Source organism: Crocuta crocuta, unplaced genomic scaffold, assembly GCF_008692635.1.
Source record: "Crocuta crocuta isolate KB4526 unplaced genomic scaffold, BGI_CrCroc_1.0 scaffold231, whole genome shotgun sequence".
NCBI classification, from domain to species: Eukaryota; Metazoa; Chordata; class Mammalia; order Carnivora; family Hyaenidae; genus Crocuta; species Crocuta crocuta.
This window is the reverse complement of record NW_027528357.1, coordinates 7568169-7592949: the sequence shown is the minus strand read 5'-3', so window position 1 is coordinate 7592949 and position 24781 is coordinate 7568169. Positions and strand designations below refer to the sequence as shown.

General features: G+C 37.7%; 1 protein-coding gene across 1 annotated transcript in view; it reads left to right on the top strand.

Annotated features, from left to right (window-relative positions):
* The window catches only part of DSG3 (desmoglein 3), a 32202-nt gene extending 8154 nt beyond the window's left edge, over positions 1-24048 (top strand). Inside the window, exons 2-16 of the mRNA XM_077753837.1 lie at positions 2503-2538; positions 3043-3171; positions 4044-4199; positions 4659-4803; positions 5435-5601; positions 6479-6607; positions 6912-7097; positions 10234-10505; positions 11105-11244; positions 12068-12292; positions 13902-14159; positions 18318-18457; positions 18968-19031; positions 20694-20941; positions 22081-24048. Of these exons, the coding sequence (XP_077609963.1) occupies positions 2503-2538; positions 3043-3171; positions 4044-4199; positions 4659-4803; positions 5435-5601; positions 6479-6607; positions 6912-7097; positions 10234-10505; positions 11105-11244; positions 12068-12292; positions 13902-14159; positions 18318-18457; positions 18968-19031; positions 20694-20941; positions 22081-22698 (2913 nt within the window). The 3' untranslated portion in view covers positions 22699-24048. The remainder of the gene's footprint in view (positions 1-2502; positions 2539-3042; positions 3172-4043; positions 4200-4658; positions 4804-5434; positions 5602-6478; positions 6608-6911; positions 7098-10233; positions 10506-11104; positions 11245-12067; positions 12293-13901; positions 14160-18317; positions 18458-18967; positions 19032-20693; positions 20942-22080) is intronic.
* Positions 24049-24781: the final 733 nt, after the last annotated feature.

Here is a 24781-nt window from a genome sequence, read left to right as displayed (position 1 = left end):
GTCACTTTTCACGACAATTTGCACAAATTCTGCACAAATATTTCAATGAAATTTTTTAATGGAAGGGTCCCGGCATCCTATGTCTGATATGGTTACTTCTTAGGTTCAGAGTTTGACCTGCCTCTTTATTATAACCTTCCAAAATCAACAATGTAATGAATCTACATTGTTTCAGGAGTAACCTCAGCCTTTAGCAGGAAGAAATCTAAATTGACTATCCTATAAATTTATTTCTACCACCAGTTTTTTTTCTATTTATTTATGCCAAGTTTGGTTAAAATCTACTGTAGTGATGAACTACACACTTTGGAGGCAGGCTGCAGAGGCTCAAATCCTGGCCCTGCTGGGGCTGTTGGCTGAGGCAAGTATTCACTGTCACCTGTCTCCATTCTTCATCCATAAAATAGACTACAAGAATAGTATCTCCATCAGATAGCTACTCTAAGTATAAATGAGATAATAAAGATCTATAAATAGCAACTGACACAAAAACCATAATAAATTTTAACTACTAATATTACTCTAATTCTTTTTCTTCTGATTTATTTTTCAAATCTTTTCCCTACCAGATTCTTTTCACATAAGATAATCGGCAAATCTGCAAAAACTTACTAAAAGTCTGCTGAGGGAAAGGTATTATAATAATTGCAAGAAAAAAAAAGCAATTGCAAGCAAAAAATAACATGGAAGCATTAGAGTGTTTACAATTCTTTTGGCCTAACATCATAATGCACACAAAACAATAAGAAATAGTAAATCATGACAAACCCTTATAAGTTAAACTTCCTGGTACAAAATATGTGCTGAAAAAACTCAGAAATAAGACATCAGTATGCACAGTTTCATGGAGATTGTTGGAACGTGAATTGATCTTAAAGGATGAGTAATATTAAAGTGGGTAAAGGGGAGATGTCACTTTACACCAGTTAGAATGCCTAAAATTAAAGTGGCAAAAAACAAAAAGTTTTGGCAATGATGTGGGGGAGAAGGAAACTTCATACACTATTGTTGGGAATTAAAATTGGTACAGCCTCTATGAAAAACAGAATGGAGGTTCCTCAAAAAATTAAAAATAGAATTATCATATGATCCAATAATTCCACTATTCAGTATTTGCCCAAAGAAAAAAAAAGTCACAAAGATATATGCATCCCTATGTTTATTTCAGCATCATTTATAATAGCTGTGATATGGAAGCAACCTAAGTATCTATCAATAGATGAATGGATAAGGAAGATGTAGTGGAATATTATGCAGCCATAAAAAGATGAGATCATGCCATCTGAAATAACATGGACGGACCTAGAGGGTATTATGCTAAATGAAATAAGTCAGACTGAGAAAGCCTAATTCCATATGATTCTACTCATAAGTGGAATCTAAATAAGAAAAGAAAAGAATAAACCACATGGGCTGGGGGCTGGGGCTGGATGAACAGACACCTCCCCCTGCCCNGGGGGGGGAGGGTTTCTAAAAAAAAAAGATCCTACTAAAAAAAAAAAAGAATAAACAAGCAAAAGCAGAATCAGAGCTGCCAATACAGAGAACAAACTGATAATTGCCAGAGCAGAAAATGGTGGGGGGCTGAGCAAAATGAATGAAGGGAAGTGGAGATACAGGAATGAATAAATCACAGGAATAAAAGGCACAGCATAAGGAATAGTCAATGATGTTGTAAAGGCAATGTAACAGGACAGACTGTGGTGAACAAAGTACACTACCCTTGTGAACATAGCATAATGTATAAAGTTGTCAAATCGCTAAGTTGTATACCTGAAACTAATATAACACTGTCTACTATACTCAAATTTTTAAAACCATGCATTCCAGGTAGAAAATAAAATAAAATGCAACACAAATGAAGTTTTTATATGTTCTTGAAAAGGTAAAGACCCTAGCCTGCCTGACTTCATTCTATCCTCATCTAATTTTTTCAGATCAGTACAAAAACTAAGTTCAACATTTAAGGTGAAATAACAGGGCAGAGATTAGCAGATCTGTGTCCCACAGTAAACAGCACTTGTGAGTGGAATAGTATATCCCCATCTTTTATGTTCTTCTCTAAACCTGACTAGTTCTGGTCCATCTTCTACACCCTTGTACAACTAAGAAAATGCCTTACCCTGTAACTGCAGCCAGCTAATAGCTTATCACAGTGATGCTCGCCACTGTTTCCCAAAGCAGTATCTCCCCCAGTTCCTGGAAACTATTCATAGAACAGCCAGGTAAGAAATGTCAGGTTGTTGCAACTGGCTGTTTGCCAGAGTTCTGCATAGTTCGATAGGTTCTTTTGTATTTCATTGAAATTGTGTAGTCAGATTAAAAAACTGGAAGAACTTGTTTCTATTGAGAGTATTTTCTTTTTCCTGGGAGGATTTTACCTGCTTCTCCAAATCTACTTCTTTTGAAATAAGAACAAACCACAATATGAATAAGATTATCTTATGCAATTACTTATTCGACGAATTCACATTTAATTTGACTTTATTTAAATGTCTACAGGTGCTCCTATTGGTTCATGGAGAATTGCGAATAGAGGTAAAGTATGCAAAAGTTTATGTAATTAAAATAGTTTAGTTTAAAAAATGAACATTGTATTTGAGAAAAGTAAGTATTTATTTAATGTTTAAAACTGTTAAATAATTTAATTGTGAAGATTAAATTAAAACTAACCCAATTTTAAATACCAACATGGTATAAATGTCATTACTGTACTTTTATCTCATGCATGCTTCCTTCCTATTATTTTTCTTCTTATTTTAAATAAATCAACAGGTTTTTTCTTAAACAGGTCCTAGGTACCCAGAGGAGTGAGATATTGTGGAATATATAAAGGAAATATAAAAATGATTAAATCCTAATATTAAAAACCATATGGTTCTGTAATTGTTTTAGTTATTTAATGTTTCTTCTCTGCTTGACAAAATGTGAGGCCAAGCACAGAAACAAAGGGGGCTCCTCAACATAGGTGTTAATAATCAATACTCATAGCAAAACCTTCCAACAATGTGCATAATAAAATGGGATGCCTTTTCACATAAGACAAAAGATCAACACGGAGAAGATGAGACTGCAATACAAGGCAAAAGGAGATATAAACGTGAATGGGTGAAATTTGCAAAACCCTGCAGAGAAAGAGAAGACAACTCGAAAAGAAATCCAATTGCCAAGGTAAGTCATATCAGGAGGGGCAATATGAGTTTTTAGAATACATGTAACAGATGTAAATTAAAATGATATGGCAATTCCATTTAGCAAAATGCAGATTGGGGAGTCCACAGAGAAAATAACCTGGTATCTTCAGGAAAAAAATACAATAATAATAATATACAGAAAGATGAAGGAACTATGGCTTCTAGGGTATTAAAAAAAATAGTTAAGACACATGTGGACCAATTTCTATGAATAAGCCTTTTGCAAATAGCAAAAGATATACGGATAAGACAATGAGAAAAATGGTTGAGAGTTCATGTATTCATAATTATTAAAACTGGGTGATGAGATATATCAGGGTCATTATACTACTATTACTTTCTATATATTTGAAACTTTCCATTTTAAAAAGATTAAAAATTATAATAATAAAAAATAAAATAATAATAATAAGCAATTTATTTTAATACCTATTGGTAACACTGTATAATCCCTTTCCTCTTTTTCTCTCCAGCCCCTCTTATTTAAACTAAAATAAATGTGTTTCTTTTTTTAATTTTATCTATTAAGGAAGGGAGCATTCAGAAGTAGTCTTGTCAATATTAAGTACCCATGACTTCTAGCCTTTTAACATCACCATGGCAACCACAATCTGAGCAAACATTCTAAAGCCAAAATGATTAACATATATTGGACTATACTGTTCAACAGAAGCAACAATTTGAATTATTTCACATTCCTAGTATTTATCAAGGCAAAAAGTAACCATCACGGTGTCAGAAAGAGTAAATAAAATCAACAGATGACTTTAGATTATGAAGGTGGAGAAAAGGGGAAGGAAAAGGTCTAAAGAATGATCACATTAACATTTTGGGTATTTGGGGCTTCAGATTACTTCAGATTTCCAAGCAAGCCAGAAAATAACCTACAAGATTTCTGGAATGGGAATCGATCAACCCCCTTTTGGAATCTTTGTTGTTGACAAAAACACTGGAGAAATTAACATAACGGCCATAGTCGATCGTGAGGAAACTCCAAGCTTCCAGGTAAATTCGTGTCTTCAATATTGGCACCCTTACATTCGTGCCTGGTGGCTTTAGAATGTGATACTCTTCTACTTGTTAAGTTAGAAGAGAGATCAGCACATGAATCAATCCACCAACAAATAACAATATTAGTTCCTCTATGAAGAGCTTCCATTTCTGGTTGTGCCCCTGAAGGAATATAGCAGGAGGGTGCATGAGTAGGCACTGAAATCCAACATGCATCCTGCAAAGTGGTTCACCTTGCCATGAGACACTGCCAGCTTGGAAGAAGGGGCAGCTTGCCTAATTGGTCTGCCCAAGGTGGCCACCTTTTCTTTCTATGTCTACTTGTTGGGAAAATATTTTTCTTCTTTGCACAAAAGATCTGTGCATGCCAGCAGAAGCCTTATTTCTACAAGTTTTAACAGTATGCAAACTGAGTTTGTAGAGTAATGAGTGACTTTCCCCTCCTTTTTCTAGATAACCTGTCATGCTCTGAATGCCCAAGGACAAGATGTAGAGAAACCACTTATATTAACAGTTAAAATTTTAGATGTGAATGACAATCCTCCAGTATTTTCACAAAGTATATTCATGGGTGAAATTGAAGAAAACAGCGCGTCAAGTAAGTCTTTTTACAATATCTACCACTTCTAATCTTTTTCATTTTAAAATACAAGGATCACTATAGTTTATCATTTTTAGAAACTAATTTATTGTCTTAGTTTCACCAATAGTTTTGCAGAAAAATTCCTCAAAATAACCTGGGTCTTCCTTTCTAATATTTGTACTTGAGCTAATTATCCACTACCATTGTATTTCTAGGCTGCAATATTGTTATCAAGTCAACAGTACCTTATTCTATATATTTAAGTCACATGAGTACTTGGCAGTAGTCATAACACTAAAAGGTTAGGTTTAGGTAGCTTGGCTGCATCAGATGGACTTTTTTAGATTATGAAGGACAGAGACACACAATTACTTGGATAATGTGGGAAAAAGAAAGAATGATAATGCCATCCATGAAGGGAAGAAGTAAAGACAGAAGGTGTAAGGAAATGAGAACGGAAGGCGGCACACTTCTACCTGATTGAGACAGTAAGAGATATTTAAAAGACATGTAATTTGTTTTTGAGCATACACATAGACTTAAGATTTTTAAAAACAAAGGTCAGTTTGGAATGGTGTTGAATATTTAGTGTGAACAGAATGTCAGTCTTTAAATATTCTTTAATGAACTACTTCTGTATTCCTAGACTCTCTGGTGATGATACTAAATGCCACAGACGCGGATGAACCAAACCACCTGAACTCTAAAATCGCCTTCAAAATTGTCTCTCAGGAACCTGCAGGCACACCCATGTTCCTCCTAAGCAGACACACTGGCGAAGTCCGTACTTTAACCAATTCTCTTGATCGAGAGGTAAAGTAAGGCACTTGGGAATATTCAGACAAAGGATTTGATTATAAGAAAGCCAAGAGAGGTGATCTCATTTTACCTAAGAATGAAAGGAGAAAGCAAAAAAGGTTCTCCATACTCAACTAGGCCAATCTAGGGAAACTGTTTGCATTCCAGTGTGATTCTAGCGGGGTGAGATGTGTTCCTCAGACCTGTAGAATCAATTGTACCCCAAATAAACAAGTATCAGCATTCCAGTAAGAGGTAAAGTGGAGAGTAAAAGGAGGCATCAAAGCTTCCAGGGACAAAAACTGAACTGTAATTTATTCCTTATATGGTGGAGGAAAATGAAAATTATCAGATGGAGGAAGAAATTACTTTCTGGAATAAAAGCTTTCTCTGATGTTCCACTTTTTCTACTGAATAGTTTTCCTTTGTCCCTGCTTCCTGAACACCAAAGAACCCCCTTCCTCTCTTCCCCATCATCGTACCACCATAACTACCATCACCAGCACCACTATCTTTATCACTACACAATACCCAAGCTGACTTTCTATTACTTCTATGCAAATGGTTCTCTGAAGAGACCAAAAGAAAAGCTCTATAAGTGAACTTTCCTTAAATAAGCATCCCACCATCCTCATTGCCCATTCTTGCTCCAACTGCACTTTCTTGCCCTAAGAAACTCATAAAAGCGAAAACCTGTTTTTGCCCCATAAAAACTTACCCAACCCTCCAGAGCCCCCCATGCCTCCTCTGTGATGAACAAGGAACAGCTCATGTTATCCTTCTTGAGAATAAACTATGAACTTGAATATTTTCACCCCCATAGGAAACAGGTAGTTGTTATTTGTATTCTTGGTGCTGGAGATTAATTATGTTTATTTTTCTCCAAATTTAGCAAGTTAGCAACTATCGTCTTGTTGTGAGTGGTGCAGACAAAGATGGAGAAGGACTATCAACTCAATGTGAATGTAGTATCAAAGTCAAAGATGTCAATGATAATTTCCCAAAGTTCAGAGAATCTCAGGTACACCTTGACTTCTTGAAGAATAATTTATGTATATTTTTTATTTTATACTAAAATACTACCATCCTATCATATTTATACAATATATTGCCATCCTAATTCAGTATTCACCTGCTTGCTGGCTTCTATTTACATTGTGTGAACTTTTCTTAAAAAATAAGCTTTTGTAAAATACAAGACTTTAGTAACCAGCAAGAGGCAATACATAACTTGAGAATTAATGGTTAATACTATTCAGAATAAATATAATCTCTTTAGATAAAACCTGACAATAACTCTTAAATTCTGCTTCTCTCCTTTTTAGTATTCAGCACAAATTCAGGAAAATACTTTAAGTTCTGAGTTGATTCGATTTCAAGTTATAGATTGGGACGAAGAATTCACAGATAATTGGCTTGCAGTGTATTTCTTTACCTCTGGAAATGAAGGGAATTGGTTTGAAATACAAACTGATCCCAGAACCAATGAAGGTATCCTGAAGGTGGTTAAGGTAAGGTCTATTTCTCTTCAGTGGTAAAAAAAGATAATCCATATTAGCCCAATCTCTATCATTTCTATGAATAAACTTTATTCACTTATTAATAATAAACTTCTTCTTTACAGAAAATTATGAAAACACATAAAAGTAGATAGAATTTTTTAAAGACACAGACACAGCCCCAATACCTAAGGACAGCTTTTTTTAAATGTATTTTTTAAGCTTATTTATGTTGAGAGAGAGAGAGAGGGTGGAGAAGGGAAAAAGGGAGAGAGAGAGAGAGAGAGAGAGAGAGAGAGAGAATTCAACGTAGGCTCCAGGCTCCGAGCTGTCAGCGCAGGGCCTGACGTGGGGCTCAAACTCACTGACTGAGAGATCGTGANAAAAAGGGAGAGAGAGAGAGAGAGAGAGAGAGAGAGAGAGAGAGAATTCCAAGCAGGCTCTATGCTGTCAGTGCAGAGCCCGACATGGGGCTTGAACTCACATACTGTGAGACTATGACCTGAGCCGAAACCAAGAGTCAGAAACTTAACCAACTGAGACACCCAGGTGCCCCAGGATGTTTTTTTTAAACATGTTGATTTATTTCTTTCCAAGCTATCATACTTTCTATAGTAAACACAAATGCACTAACATACATATATTTATAGGTAGGCCGATTTTAAACACCAGAATGTAATACACATTTCTTAACTTAATCCATTTACTCTTTACAATTAAAGTTAGGAAAAGATAAGAATACATTGTATTGTGGCTTGTGAATTTGTCATCTTGTGTTAAGTGGGTTAACTACAGTCATAAGAGGGGGAAAATAATTTGGAAAATGGGAATATATCATTCAATCTGCAAGATAAAAAATAATTGAGTAAACCTTCCATTTAACATGCTTGGCTATAACAAACATCCCCGACCCCCCACCCCCACAGAATCCAATCTGAAATAATGTAGGGTAAGGGTATTTCTGCCTGGACACTATATAGAGTAGAAAAAAATAACCACTGCTTGAAAACATTCCTTGGCACAGGACACTGGACTATCTGGGACCTTCTTTCTTTATTTCCTTGAGTCCAGTAGAGTGTCAGACCCATAATATGCCCTTAACAAGGAAACTGCTGGAAGATCTCATTGCTGGAAGTTGTGCAAACAGCTCCTATGACTCTGTTTTTCAGAGAGAGGGCTGAAGCCATCCTCACTTGCAAGGGTGTATTATAAACTCCCAGCAATCCCTGAAAATGTCGTATTCCCTCTCCTGTAACAGTGTCACCTAGTTTCCAAACTAGAAACCTGGGCTTTATCCTTCAATCATAGCATTTCCTCACAACAAACAGCCAGTCTTCCAATTCTGCCCTGGAATTGTCCTTTATGTCTGGCCCTGGTCTTCCTTCTGCAGGCCTGTGCTCTAGCTGGCCTTGCCTCCTTGCCCCTAGATGTCCATAATCCTCCTGACAGATGTCCTTACCTCCTGTTTATCCCCACTTCATTCTCCTACTGTCACCAGTCTATTACTATGCTTTTCTTAAAACCAATTCGGGTCACTCTGTTCTTTAAAACCTTTCCTTGTTCTCCATTGGCTGTGAAAGTGGCCTTCGACTCTTCTTTTTTTAATTTATTTATTTTGAGAGAGAGAGTGAGAGAACATGTTGTGCATGAGTGAGAGAGAGGCAGAGAGAGAGAGAGAAGGAGAGAAAGAATCCCAAGCAGGCTCCACGGTCAGTGCAGATCCCAGCATGGGGCTCAATCCCACAACTAGGAAACCATGACCAAAGCCAAAATCAAGAGTCAGTTGCTTAACCAACTGAGCCACCCATGCACCCCAACCTTCAACTCAACTTTTATTGCTCATTTGAATCACCTGCAACTTTTCTTCACCCATGGGAATTTAGGAACTAGGGGTTCCGTTGGTCTGTGGGGAAGCCCCGGCAAGGGAAGGTCTTAAATGCTCTTCAGAGAACTCTAATCACAGCTAAGATTGATGACCAGCTGCTGGCCTTAAGGATGACATTCAGGCCCCTCTGAATTATATGCAAGGCCTCTCACCATCTGCAGCCAGCTCCCTGTCACTTTCTGTAGCACTGAGCATTTGCAAACACTTGAACCTCTGCCTAAAAACTCCTCCTCATCTTTCAACACTCGGTTCACTTGAAATATCTCAGAAGGTTTCCTACCTGTCACAAGTAGAGGTATTCGCTCACTTTTGTGCATAGATTCTATAATTTCCCTTGTTATTTTCCCCTTGTATTATAATTACCTATTTATACTTTCTCTTCCACTCCCTGGGGAATGCTTGAACTCACAAAACTAGTCATTGCAAACTTAAAACTCAAATCCAGATCTCTTTCCTTAGTCATTTTCAGTAATATATAACTGTGTCCCCAATAAATATCTCTTTATCTCATCACACTCAAAACACATATTAGTGAATGGAAGAAGCTTTCCTGGGATTCCTCAGGCCTTGATGTGGGCCACCTCAAAAAGAGGTTCAAACAAATAGTTTTCCTACAAGACCATCTGAAAATGTTTCTACAAAGAGTGGGGGGATCACCCACCCACTGCGTTTCAGATGCACATTGGCCAACCAAGTTGATTATAATGGTTTTCCTTTGCCACCTAGGAATTTTTAAATCAGGAAAGACTCTATTTCACATAAATCCAATAGCTATTCTCTGAGTGGCTACAATTGCCATTTTTAGGAATGTATTTGAGGACAAAATTTGTGCAGTCCTCACAACAATCTGATGAGGTAAGATTTGAGCTTTTTTTCAGAAGTGAAATTTGAGAATCAGAGAAATTAAATATTGTGCTATGAGTCACACAGCTATTAGGCCACAAAACCAGGATTCAAACCATGCTACCATAGCAAATCTGGATTCTTTCCATCACATCACAGAGCCTAAAGGAGCTATAATGATGTTTTAGTAGTCTAAAAATGGGTACCTTGTTTTGGAAGTATCGGTTAAGAAGCTAAGGTCTTACGAGCTAAAAATTTAAATAATTTCTCTATCTCAACATTACAATGATTTCTGAAATTGTCTTGCTATATAGAAATAAAAGCAGCCATTCATAGTATGTAACATAAAGTTTTCCTCTTCTGGTTTTGCCAGATTGCATTTCTGTGATACATCTTTCCTTCTAATTCTTTTTACTCTAGGCTTTAGATTATGAACAACTACAAAATGTGCAACTTGGTATTGCTGTCAGAAACAAAGCTGAATTTCACCAATCAGTAATCTCTCAGTATCGAGTCCAGTCAACCCCAGTCACAATTCAAGTGGTGAATGTGAGAGAAGGAATCACATTCCGTCCTGCTTCCAAGACATTTACTGTGCAGAAAGGCATAAGTACTAAAAAATTGGTCAATTACGTCCTGGGAAAGTATGAAGCCACTGATGAAGACACTGGCAAAGCTGCCTCATCTGTCAAGTAAGATTGTTTGTACATTCAAACTACTCTTTCATGTAGTTTTCATTTATAAGCTACTACAAAATAACACCTAAACTATTGCATGCCAAGAATACAAAGAGATACAAAGTGGCCAACGCAAGGAACTGGCTAACTCAAGAAGAGACATGTAACCAAATCACAGAACATACTCAGCTATGAGCATAGATAACATGAGCATAAGTTAAAGTAGAAAGTAAGGAAAGAATGCCTTAGACTGTCGAGAGAAATCAGGAAAAGATTTCATAGAAACTTTCAGTTGAGTCTTTAAAAAGAGTAGAAGTTGACCAGAAGACCATGGTACACAGCACATACAAAACATACATGCCCCAAATATGAGAACACCATGCAAAGTAGTTACTGTAAGAGCAAGGACACAATTTTTTTTATTGCACAGGCTAATATTTACGGATTAGGAATTACTGCTTGTCCATGCTAATATGCTATTTTTTTTGCTGCTGTTTATAAAAGTATCTTTCAACGTCTTAAACTAAGCATTAAATATAAAATTAGTCATTTTCATTAAATAAGTACACATTCCATATTTGAAAGAAAACTATTGTCTTTCTATCATAAAACAGGTACATCATGGGACGTAATGATGGTGGTTTGCTATTCATTGATTCCAAAACTGCTCAAATCAAATTTGTCAAAAACATCGATCGGGATGCTACTTTCATAGTTAACAAGACAATCACAGCTGAGGTTCTGGCCATAGATGGTAAGAAAAATATTTCAAAATGGGGCCCCTGGCTGCATAGAGCATGTGATTCTTAACCTTGGGGCAAAAAGCTACACAGGAAACAACAGAAATTATTCATATAATCCCACTACTGAGAAATTTGATTGTCAAAGTTGGAATATTTTTCTTCAATTAACTTCTATACTTTGGATAATAAAAATAAATCATTGTTTATTCCAAATATTTTGGCTCAAGGTTTAGAAGCAAAAATCTTTCACATAGTGCCAGGTCCATGCACTAGGATACATTTAAGAAAATTATTGTTTTTATGTTGATTTCATTGGTAATCAGTGAATGGATCACCTTACAGGTCTTGGTTTCAAGCTTATTAAATTAATAGCCAATGCTACTAATATAGTCACCAGCTAAGTTGATAAATTTAAATTTGCTTTTTATAAGATGTGGAAATAAAATGGCACCTTTTTACTTGTAAGAATAACAAACATAATTTCTCATGAGAAGACATGAGTGTTGGCTGTGTGCAAGACACATTTAAAAGGTTTTCTTGGGCGCCTGGGTCGCTCAGTCGGTTAAGCGTCCAACTCATTATCATGATCATTATCATCCGACTCATCAGATCATGATCTCGTGGTTTGTGAGTTCGAGCCCTGCGTCTGGCTGTGCTGACAGCTCAGAGACTGGAAACTGCTTTGGACTCCGTGTCTCCCTCTCTCTCTGCCCTCCCCCACTTATGCTCTGTCTCTTTCTCTCAAAAATAAATAAACATTAAAAAAATGTACAAGAGTTTCCTGGGTACAACTATTCTGTATATTTCTTTAACTCTAAAATGTTATTCTTGCAGAAAACACGGGTAAAACTTCTACAGGCACCGTATATGTTGAAGTACCTAGTTTTAATGAATATTGTCCAACAATCATCCTTGAAAAGAAAAAAATTTGTAGTTCACGACCTTCTGTGGTTGTCTCAGCTAGAGCACTGGAAAATAAATACACTGGCCCCTACACACTTTCCCTGGAGGAGGGACCTCTAAAATTGCCAGTTGTATGGAGTATCACAACACTCAATGGTGAGTAATAGGAAACTTGCTTCCATAAATGAAAGTTGGTACTGCTTTATATTTCCGGATGGATAAAGAGCTCATTTGGGAGCAAGTCTTTTCCAAGAATGACTGAAAAAATTATTTGCAATGAAGATGTGGTCCTAGTCTCACGAATTTCTTCTCTCTTCAGAAGAGAAAAGGAATGATATGATATAATATTAGCACCATTTAATGTTTTCTGTTTTTCATGTGCAGTCTGTTTTATAATTTCATGTTTTTACTGTTTTATGTCTACCCCAGAGCATACCATAAAAAGAATAGAGTCAGGCATCTATTTTATTGTAGAGCTGTTTAAATTTCTAAATATATAAACTTTTCCTAATGGGGCAGATTGTGAACAGACGCAAATCACTGGAGGAGTTGCCTGTTCAAGGCTCAATGGAAGTGCTACTTATTCTGTCACTAGTCAGGAATCTTGAGAGCACAGTGGACTGAAATCCCCATTAGTCCATTAGCCAATAGGAAAGAGTTAATCCATCCTTCCTTTTCTCCTTTTATGATGCTAATTTTACATTTCCTATGTTTTCTAGGAGTCTCATAGAAATAGCCATTGGACTAAATAAAAATCTTCTCATTTTTCTCCAGCACTTTTTTGAACCTTTCTTGCTTCCTTCCGTGAATGTGCTCTATTGCGTCCTAGTCACAGGTGTCACCAATTGCTAAAGTCACCAAAGGGACCTTGTTCTCCATGGCCTTCTTTCCGAGGACCTTACTGATCTTGATATAAGTCTCTAGCTCCAAATTATTTGTGTAGCATTTGGGTCCAAATGGGTTTACTGGTACATGGCACATGGCCAATAAAAAGGCTGCAAAAGAAACATCAGAGACAGATAAGACCCAGCACTGGGCACGCCTGCTTGGATGAGGCTGCACAAGGCAACAGTGGTTGGACTAGGTGGATCAGTCATGATCTCAAAGGGCATGGTAGGGTCAAGAGTGGTTCAGTTGACACAACTCTGCAGCGTGCAAGAGCTGATGTTGGAGCCCACTTAGAAAGGGACAACACAGAAATAGAGAATGGAGAATGATCAATATTCAAGAGTCAGATAGGCAACAGACCGTCACTTCAGAGAATCCCATACAAAAACTGGCATTTGGGTACAGGGGATGCAAACTATCAGGAACAGCTGAGGTAGTGGCAGCCAAACAGAAATTCAGTCTTGATAAATCAGGCATAAAAACATGAACTCAGAGGGAAGGCATATGTTCAGAAGGCCACACACGAGAGTCCAGGGGGTTGGTGCAGATGTACAGGTGAGTGGTTATGCCACAGGAAAGGGGGCCTTCATACCAACATGATACCTGCCTCCTGTCATCTTTCAGGAGAAGCATCAGGGTAGGACTGAGTTTTCAGGGGTGTCAATAACAGGGGCAGAAAGGAGGACAAGGAGGATGTGCAACCTGATTTACCCAACTGAACCCCTTATCACTAATAACTGCTCAAATCTCACCTTACTATCAGCCTCACTGTGACAATGTTGTTTAAGGTGCCCCTGGTTCTGTTAACAAAAATAAGTAGTTTTAAGAACAAAAGACACCTTGTCCTGCTGTTGATTTGTATGATGTTTGTCTGCAGCTACTTCGGCACTCCTTAATGGCCAAGAACAGATGCCTCCTGGAAGGTATACGATCTCGCTGACAGTTACCGACGGTCAGAACAGACAGTGTGAGGCACCAGAGAGCCTGACTCTGGAAGTCTGTCAGTGTGACAACAGGGACACCTGTGGAAATTCTGACGGGACCAAAGGCCCTGTACACACAGATAGAGGCTCATCATGGAAGCTGGGGCCTGCAGCCATTGGCCTGATATTCCTTGGTCTTCTGCTATTGCTGTGTGAGTACACCAAAGCCGACTTCTGTTTTTGATGGGGAATCAGTCTTTGCGGAGGACTGCTGCACAAGCAATGCCATCTTTGCAATGTAGAACCATCCCTTAATTGTGTTATAGGCAAAATAGGGGAAAGTGACATTCTCAGGAAGAATCTGACATGTTTAAAGTTAAAGTGTCATTTGCCAACAATCTATATTCATAATACAACAAAGCATGTCATGTATGTTAAACATTTAGAAAACAGCAGAAGAGAATCAACAAAAAAAATTAAACTTTGAACTAAAATTAAATAGGACTTTCTACACACTCCCGGTAATGTTCATAATCAAAATAATTCCTTTACCCACAATGCACTACTTTCTAAAATGTCTTCTCCATATTTAAATCTCATGAGATTTTATTTATTTTTTTTTTACAAATAGCTTATTGCNTGGAGGTCAAGGAGGTTGTTTCCTGCATTCTCCTCTAGGGTGTTGATAGTTTCCTGATTCACATTCAGGTCTTTTATCCATTTTGAGTTTATTTTTGTGCATGGTGTGAGAAAATGATCTAGTTTCATTCTTCTGCACGTTGCTGTCCAGTTCTCCCAAAACCATCTGTTAAAAAGGCTGTCTTTTTTCCATTAGATATTCTTTCCTGCTTTGTCAAAGATTAGTTGGCTGTATACTTTTGGGTCCACTTCTGAGTTCTCAATTCTGTTCCATTGGTCTATGTGTCTGTTTTTGTGCCAATACCATACTGTCTTGATGATGACAGCTTTGTAGTAGAGGCTAAAGTCTGGGATGGTGATACCCACCGTTTTGGTTTTNGTTTATTTCTGCTCTAATTTTTACTATTTCTCTTCTTCTACAGGGTGTAGGGCATTCTTGTTGCTTCATGAGATGTTAAAATAGAAAGAGTAGAGACCTATTACATTCAAAATATTATTTGATTCACAAGATTTTGATTTAAATGCAACTTTTTAAAAATCTATCCATTAAATAAAATAAATTTTACTTTTCCTGAAAAATAAAACCTGTGTAGTTTCCTTAAATGTGTTCAGTCAACTTAATCTTATTAATGAAAGCCTTTAAGAAGATGTGTATATATGTGGTAAGCTATTTTCAGGAAGTGCTGGATTAAGCAATAATTTCTCAGAGCCCCTGATGTATTAATGTTCATTATAAAGCTCAAACTTCTATATTATCTATAGTTTTCCTTAGATTTATTTGGCCAGGGTTCTCTTTCTATTTTATTTAATGGATAGATTTTTAAAAAGTTGCATTTAAATCAAAATCTTGTGAATCAAATAATATTTTGAATGTAACAGGTCTCTATGTAAAAGAATTTCATGGCAAATTCTTGTATAAATAAGAGAAACCTTTGAAAAATTCAGAATCACTTCCCAAATTTATTACAGAACCATAGGCTTGTAGAATAAAATGATTGTTCATGATAATCAAGTTCACTCCTACCCCTTCGTTTAAACATTTTAAAATTTGTGAAATACTTTCAAACCACAAAGAAGTACAGAAAATTACATGACAGCCACACATATAACCATCATTCAGACTTAACAGGTATTAATATTTGCTGTATTTGTTCAGATCTCTTTTCATAAAAAAAAAATAGTAAGTTGCTATACAACTGTCAGCATGACATCTAATGTTCCTACATATGGCATATATTCTCCTTCCTCCTTCCCCAGAAGTGTTTCCTATTTTGCAGTTTATCATGCATCATTTCACTTAATAGCTGAAAATGAAGTACCTTTCAGTTTTTCAATATCATATTAGTCAATTTCAAAACCAATTTTTTCAAGTCCATATATGTGAGTCTTGACAAGCATCCAGCTCAAAAAGGGAACCTGATTCAGATTTTCACGTAGTTCACAGATTTATGTGTGTCTAACTCTATGGAAAAAACTACACCAGGATACAGCTATAGTAGAATTTACTACAAAGGGGGATTACAGAGGCTTCACAGAATAGAAGGATCATCAATTAAGGCTTGAAAAACCAGTCAGATATAAGTAGAAAAAGAGGGGAAAGTGCTTCCAAAGGGTGGAGGCTAACAAATGGTGAAATTGTGAACATTAAAAGAGATGAAACTGGAGAATGCACAGGCACCAATTTGAAAGGGCTTACATACCATGTTATGGTGTTTGTACTTTAAGCTCTGAGAAAAAAGAGCTACTAAAAGCATCTGAATAAAAACCTAGCATGTTCATATTTGTGTTTCAGAAAGATAACACCGGCAGTGGTGTGTACTGTAAATTAGAAAGGAAATTACAGTTAGGAGGTTATTGTAATAATTCAGAGGAGATGATAGAAGCTAGATTCAGAGCTGTGACATGAGACTGGAAAGGAAGGGGTAAATGTGTGTGAGGCTTTACATGGAGAAGATTTGGAGACTCATGAATATGAAGAGTGGATAGGAAATCCAGCTGAACCATTGAATGCAGTTGTCACTTAAATCATTCAATGAAACTGAAAATATTAGATGAAGCACATATACATAGGTTGGCACTGACAAGCTTAATTCTGAAATGCTGACTTTTAGGTTGTGGATAAATTACAGAGGCAGGTCTTTGTACATTTGGGATAATGGCTCCGGAAGGCATTCAAAGAAAATACACTGTGTTATTCTCACAATCACATCTGTCCTGTCCTGCTACAGTTTGAAAACTCTCCATGTTTCGATTTTTGTGCAGGACAGAACACACATTTTTCAGACCGTAGAAATGCACTTGACACTTTGGAAAACTTTTTCTGGATACATTTATAAAAACCAAGTATATGTTGCAGATACAGCGATAAGCAAGATCTCTAAAAGATTATGTATGCCCACTTACAAATACTCACCATCCAGATGTACATTCGTCACCTTAAAAACTAACCAACTCACACACACAGACACAAAAAACCAACTAACCAACTCACAATATTCCATCCAACACAGTAACAAAGTCATAGAATTGAGAATGGCAATTTTAAAAAGCCAATAGAAGTATCATTTATATGAACATTATATTAAGCTTTATGAAAATACATCAGTTATGTCCAACCTATTTTATTTACGTACTTGGCCTAACTATTTTCATGCTGTGTATATCTAATATATATGACTAATATAATTTACATAACTAATGTAGCCCATCCAAACAATACTAGCAAATAGCACTCACCACCACCTCAGAGCACTCACTCACTCCTCACAGCACTCACTACCACCCTTTCTTATGCTACTCACTTATTTGATCCTCACAATAACCTGTGATGTAGATAATATACATTCTCCCATTCTCTGGATGAATTCATAGACACGAGAAAAGACGATATAACGTATCTAGCTGGTAAGAGGTGGTACCAAAATACAAATCCTGGAAGTCTGACTGGAGAGACTATGCTCTTAAGCCTCTCACTAAATCACCTCTAAAGGGACAGAATTCAAATGTGAGGATTCAAGAGGCCTCGAAAAGCAGAGGGAGGGGTGGGGTCACTGACTACCTAGCCTTCCAGTGCTTCTTTTCAAGTGAGAGTACAATATTTTTCTCTTGGTCCATTAGCATGAGAATGAAGTTTATCTTTATTGCTAAGATGTGACAGATATGCACAGGAAGAATGAAAATTACCCTGACTGGAAGGTCCCTCCAAGCTAGAGATTCTTAAGTCACAATTAAGAGTGCATTGCTATTAGCTCATCATTCTACTTGTGGAGGGAGTTTGCTGGTTAATTGCTATTTACTACAAGATCTTTAGAATCCGGGTTACAGGAACATTACCCTGCCCACCTACCCCAAATCCTGACCATCCAGGTGTGTATTCACCCAACATAATATATATAGCTCAGCATATACAAATAAATACAATGAAAATATATATCTAATACAGAAAATGATTGAGGAATTAACAACCACCTTTATCATTCATCAAACAGTGCCTGTTTTAAGAAAATACACATATCACAAGAATGATCTAATCCATCTCCTTCAGCTTCCTAATCATATGAAATTTTAGTATGCTTACATTTTATTTTATAGAAACTAATTTTGCTTTTTATTAGATTTTCCACGAGTACTGAAAATATTGTATTTTCTTTTTAACATTTCAGACAATTGTCATGTCAAAATGTTTCCAAATGATTCAAACGTTCCGATATTTTGTTTTCCTTTATAACCAGTGGCCCCCCTTCTGCTGCTGACCTGTGACTGTGGGATGGGTTCTATGGGGGGAGTGACAGGAGGATTTATCCCAGTTCCTGATGGTTCAGAAGGAACAATTCATCAGTGGGGAATCGAAGGAGCTCAACCTGAAGACAAGGTGAGGACCCAGTTTCTAAAACATTTATTTCAGGGCACTTGGGTGGCTCAGTCAGTTGAGCATCTGACTATTGATTATGGCTCAGGTCATGATCTCATGGGATTGATCCCCACTTGGAATTTTCTCTCTCCCCTCTCTCTGCCCCTTCCCTGCTGGCAAGTGCTCTCTCTTTCTCTCTCTCAAAATAAATAAATAAACACTTAAAAAGATTAAAACATTTATTTCAATCACATAGAACAAAATTAGATTTATACTCAGGTTGGAAAGGGGGCAATGGGGTATAAAAATAAGACACTCCTTGACTTTTAAAGACCTTTGTGAGTCAGTGCTGAAATGAATGGAGTCTTTTAGGATCATAGCTCTTCAGATGTTATATCATAAAAATGGTTAGTCCTGCAAGAATTTGGCCATCTTGTAAAGTCATCTTTTGCAAAGAGCCACATTTCACCCATACTGCCATGAAATTTGGTTCATTTTTAAATATATTTATTTTTGGAACATGGTTTGCAGGAAATCACAAATATTCGTGTGCCACCTATAACTGCCAATGGAGCCGATTTCATGGAAAATTCTGGTAAGTTAACAACAAATGGGTTTTTTAAGGCAATACTGGGCTAAATAAAAAATGCTGAGAAATAATAAGTATTCTAAATCATTTTCTTAATAATTTGCATATATGTACACATGCTGGGGAGATGTTACCAGTGAACAATGGGTTTAAATGAAAAGATTTACTATTAGTTTATCAGTCAATTCCATGACCTAGCTCAGGTTTCAGTAAGTTCGCTGAAGTTCATTATCCACTGAGGCTGCCATTTTTAATAACTGAATATTTGTTATACATTTTCCAAATTTTGATAAAGTATAGCTCTCAGTCAATTACTAGTTTTTTAATTAGGAAAGATTTCACACATGTAGAAAATGTAAAAGGACATATAACAAGCACTATGTACCTACCACTCAATTCTGACTATTCTTAGAAATATTCTAAGACTGGAATATTCTTCAAATATTACATTGGTAATATTTGCAGTTAAACCTCACGTGTGCACATCCTCAATCTTGTTGCCCTTCTTCCTTCCCCAGAATTAACGATATCCTGATTTGAGTTCAATTACCAGTTTCATATTCAAGCATAATGGGACAAGACAGTTTATGTTGTGATAGAGGTGAAATTATTTATTTCTTTGGCTTATCAAATGACTGTTTTATTCATATTATCTCAATGCCACAACTAAGGCATAAACTAGTGGAACAAGAAGACCTAATGCTTAATATTAAAATTTTTCTTGGGGCACCTGGGTGCTCAGTCAGTTAAGCGTCCGACTTCAGCTCAGGTCATGATCATGCGGTTCGTGAGTTTGAGCCCCGCGTTGGGCTCTGTACTGACAGCTCAGAGCCTGGGCCTGCTTCGGATTCTGTCTCCCTCTCTCTCTGACCCTCCCCTGTTCGTACTCTGTCTCTCTCTCTCTCTCAAAAATAAATAAACATTAAAATGTTTTTTTCTTAATTCCATATTTAGCAACAGATTGTTTTTAAATGTCCAGGCTGCAAAGTCTGCATGAGATCACCCCAAAATGTCTGCCTTTATCAGCTGCCCCAGATCCTCACCTGCTTCTCCCATTTTATTTCCATAGCAAAAACTGTATTCAGAATTCTCTAAAAACATATAACTTTCCTTTAAAGTATAATGTAAAGGTAATAGGTAGAACAGTCATACTCATTACATTTTCTTTAGGCACCACAACACTACATTAGTTCCTGCTAATTTGCATAATTATATTATGTATGTTTCCTCTTTGGTTTCTATACTGCAGCAATATGACAGCTTAATTTCAATGTCTTTTTTACTGAAAACAACTAAGCATTGCATTACAAGCTTTCCATGACTACGTGCTGAATATGAATATTCTCTTTTTACTTTATTATTTCTGGCTCTTGTCACTGAAAATCTATTTCCTGTATGTGTTTTTCAATTAGTATGTTTTCAGAGCTGTTTCATCTGCTAAGATCATCTGTACAGCCTGCACCTGCTCTGTTACAGCCTCAGCTCCTCCGTTACCCTCACATAACAGACCATAGGATGCTCTTATCACCTCTAGTCATTTAACTGTAATTTCTCCCACTTATATACTTATTTGCTTTATTTCGCATCTGTTCAGGGATATCAAAAAACAGTTAAAAATAATAATAATTACTGCATAGGTTGCTACAGAATTGTCTCCCCTGTTTTTAGAAGTTTGTACGAATACCTATGCTGGAGGAACAGTGGTGGAAGGAGCTTCGGGAATGGAACTGACCACCAAGCTTGGAGCAGCAACAGGAGCTGGGGCCGCTGCAGGATTCGGAGCAGCCTCTGGACTTGGCATTGGCTCTGCAGGACAGTCCGGAACAATGAGAACAAGGCATTCCACTGGAGGAACCAATAAGGACTATGGGGAAGGGGCAGTAAGCATGAATTTCCTAGACTCCTATTTTTCTCAGGTAATTGGGTGGAAAACTCTGTGGCTTTGTTATCTTTACATTAGATGTCTTTTCACTTGACAATACTTCAGTTTTGCAATTCGTTTGTATTTTATTTATAGCTTGTTAAAATGGAAGAAGAAAATAGGGTTCTTTGATGCCAAAATAATACAGATGACGTAAGGTGGCTGCCACAATGGAGCTACTAGTCAAAAGGAAAAATGGTAGATGACACAAAGGGAGATAACATAGCAAGTGGAACGTCATCCCTCCAACCAGAATAACAATGGAAAGCAAAATCTTTTGCATATTGGGGTCAGCAGCATCTTCTGTAGGAATACAAAGAGCTTATTTTGTGTTTCATAGATCATGAAGTATGTCAGAACACACGTGCGTATTTTTCTGAGACAGGGTTATAGTATTCTTCACAGTTTCAAAGGAGTCTATGCCCCCAAAAGTTGAAGAACCATTGAATCAATGGCCCAAAAATTAAAGTGGGGAAAACGGATGTGATTGAAGATCACATGAAGTGTCAGGAAGCATAGAACTGAAAGGAACAAGTGTTAGAAACAGAGGAGACTCTGAGGAAGGTCTTGCCTCTTGACTGGTGCATCCATAGAACAGATTTCACACACAGTTTTGGTATCAGAGCTGCTAAGTCCTGGGATGCGGCCTGTTGCTGAGAAGACAGATCCTGACACAGTGACCGGCAGGGAGAGCCTGTTTGGGGTGAGGACTCTTGGGATTGGGGATGAGGACTCTGAGGTGTGATGTGGGCCTTATTAGGGGTCAGGCTCCAACAAGGAGTCTAGCATTAACAGAAGCACACACAGGGAACCCCACACGTAGCTCAGTGAAAAACCTCCAGACTTTGAATACATTCAGTTTGTAGGCCAAGATCCACATAAGTACCTTCAAAAACCCAGAATTTAAACTTGAGCCTAGTCCATATTCAATTTTGAAATAATGTCAACACTATTGTTCTCCAAACACCAGATCATTTCTGTAACAAGACTGTTGATATACAGAGCATGCCTTTACTTCTATGGATTACCTAAATTACACATTCATGATCAAATCTTTGAGTTCTATGAACTGTACTGTAATCTTCAATCGATGCTCTTTTAATATTCATCTCTTCCACTTTTCTCCACCTTTAGAAAGCATTTGCCTGTGCAGAAGAAGACGATGCCCAGGAAGCGAATGACTGCTTGTTGATCTATGATAATGAAGGAATGGGTGCCCCCAGTTCTCCCGTGGGCTCCGTGGGTTGTTGCAGTTTTATTGCCGATGAGCTGGATGACAGCTTCTTGGACTCACTTGGCCCCAAGTTTAAAAAGCTTGCAGAGATAAGCCTCGGGATTGATGACGAAGCCAAACAATCTCAGCTGCCTACCCAAGACAGCCATTCTAGGATTGAATCTTGTGGCTATTCCCTAGGACCCCAACAGCCAGAATCCGTTAGGGGCCAGACTGCGTCAGGCAGTCAAGGAGCTTCTGCTTTGTCTGCTTCCAGCTCTGTTCTCCAGCCAGCCATTGCCATCCCTGACCCTTTGCAGCATGGTAGCTATTTGGTAACAGAGACTTACTCAGCCTCTGGTTCTCTCATGCAACCTTCCACTACAGTCTTTGAGCCACATCTCACGCAAAATGTAATAGTGACAGAGAGAGTGATTTGTCCCATTTCCAATGTTCCTGACAACCTACAAACTCCAGCAGAGCTACGAGGGTCACGTAATACTATCTGTACAGAAGATCCTTGTTCCCGTCTGATATGACCAGAATGAACTGGAATTAAACATAGCAGCTGAATACAGATATTTGGACCAAACTGTTCAAAGTAGCATAGCAAAGCTCACAGTATTGGTCTAATTAGGCCCTAATTTGGTACCCTCATAAACTGATCATGATTAGTTTCAATTTTCTAGTTAATACCCCCAAACTGAACGTGTCACTTGTACTCCTCAAGTACCATTAAAGTGGTAGTAAATCTTGATGTTTCTCAAAAAAATCTCAAGATCATATTCAGTGGGAAAAATTTCACTTAACAATTAACAACTTTTACACCGCTATTGTGGCAGTGCTGATGAAAGTTATTTGTTGCTTTAAATAAAATGCAGTGTGTTTCAGTGGATTAGGCACTTGGAGTCAAGAGCCCCAGTTCTTGTCTCTGTCACCTTTTCTTCTGTCACTAATAATGATGTAAGAGTCAAAACATCTTTGCTAAAGCATTTCGAGCTGCTTGGAAAAAGGACATAGTTGCAGCTGAGTTTTTGCCACCTTCTCGGTGTTGGGAAACCTTAAGTGCATCTTTCGCTCAAGCTAAAGGCTGTTGGCTTATGCATTAAGCTTGCTGTATCTATATTCCTCAATTCTCAAAACAAGACAGTTTTGAAATAGAAATGTGGAACATTTAGGAAACTTTAGAGTGGTGTAAATAATATTTTGTTTCTGTAAACTACTTTGAAGCGATCTATCCAAGGAAAATATTTTACATTGAGCTCCTTCCTACATCCTTCTCGGTACAAATCTTGTGTTAATAGTTCTTGAAAGTTACCCTATTTTTAAATGTCAGTGAGTTGATGTAGCTTATGTATGACATAGCAATGTTTATTGTGTTAACAATGACTACAGGCCTCGTGAGAATACAAAACATGGTTTTTCTCATAATCAAAAGAGGCATCTGACTGGAATGACATATGGTAAAATTTTTGAATATGTATAATAAGCACCATTTCAAGTAAAAAATGGATATGGAAAGAGATTGTCAATAACCTCTATTAAGCCTCACTCCTTTTAAACAGCTTCACCAATTTAATTCTCTAGCATAACAGTGTTAGGTTAGTGAAGATTTAGAAGTTATTACTTCATGCACATGGCCATGACAGCAATGCAGTTCTTCAAATCATTTCTGGTCATTCAAGATCTTCAGCCTTTAGCCCATAGAGAACACCGACTTCTCGTCAACATTTTTGTCATAGCTGAGTCTTTACAAGGTCATTGTTGAGCTCCATTATCTCTAATTGTATATAAAATACTCCTCTCTGGGTTTGTTTGTTTGCCATATTCAAAACATATTTGCTTTTCCAGAAGGAATGCAAAGTAATAAAGTGTGTTTTAACACAGAAGGGTGCAGTCCTGAGGATACCTGAGTAGGTAGAGACCTCCTAAATGTCCCTACATCTAACCTTCTTCCCTCTCCCTGGTGCCATGACAGCCAGGAAGATATGTGCTAGGAAAGCCCAAGACCTGCGGGCAATCTGTTCCGTCAAGATAAGCCTGATGCTTCAACAACAGCTGCAGTGTGCCCAGCTGGAAGTGAGGGGAGCTAGTCTCTGCGGGGGGAACTAGACCCTGTAGAGGGAACTCTGTGGAGGGAATTAGTCTCTGTGGGGGGGAACTAATATCTGAGGGAGGAACTAGTCTCTGTGGGGGGAACTAGTCTCTGAGGAGGAACTAGACTCTGGGGGGGGGAACTAGACTCTGTGGAGGGAACTAGACTCTGGAGGGAACTAGTCTCTGCAGAAGGAACTAGTCTCTGAGGGGGGAACTAGACTCTGTGGAGGGAACTAGTCTCTGAAAAAGGAACTAGTCTCTGCAGAAGGAACTAGTCTCTGCAGAAGGAACTAGTCTCTGTGGAGGGAACTAGTCTCTGTGAAGAGAACTAGTCTCTGCAGAGGGAACTAGACTCTGAGGGGGGAACTAGTCTCTGTGGAGGGAACTAGTCTCTGTGGGGGGAACTAGTCTCTGTGGGGGGAACTAGACTGTATGGAGGGAACTAGACTCTGTGGAGCAGCTGCCAATCCTGAGAAAGCTGCCTTGCTGGTACCACTGGGAAGCTTGCTCTGGGTTCTAGATCAC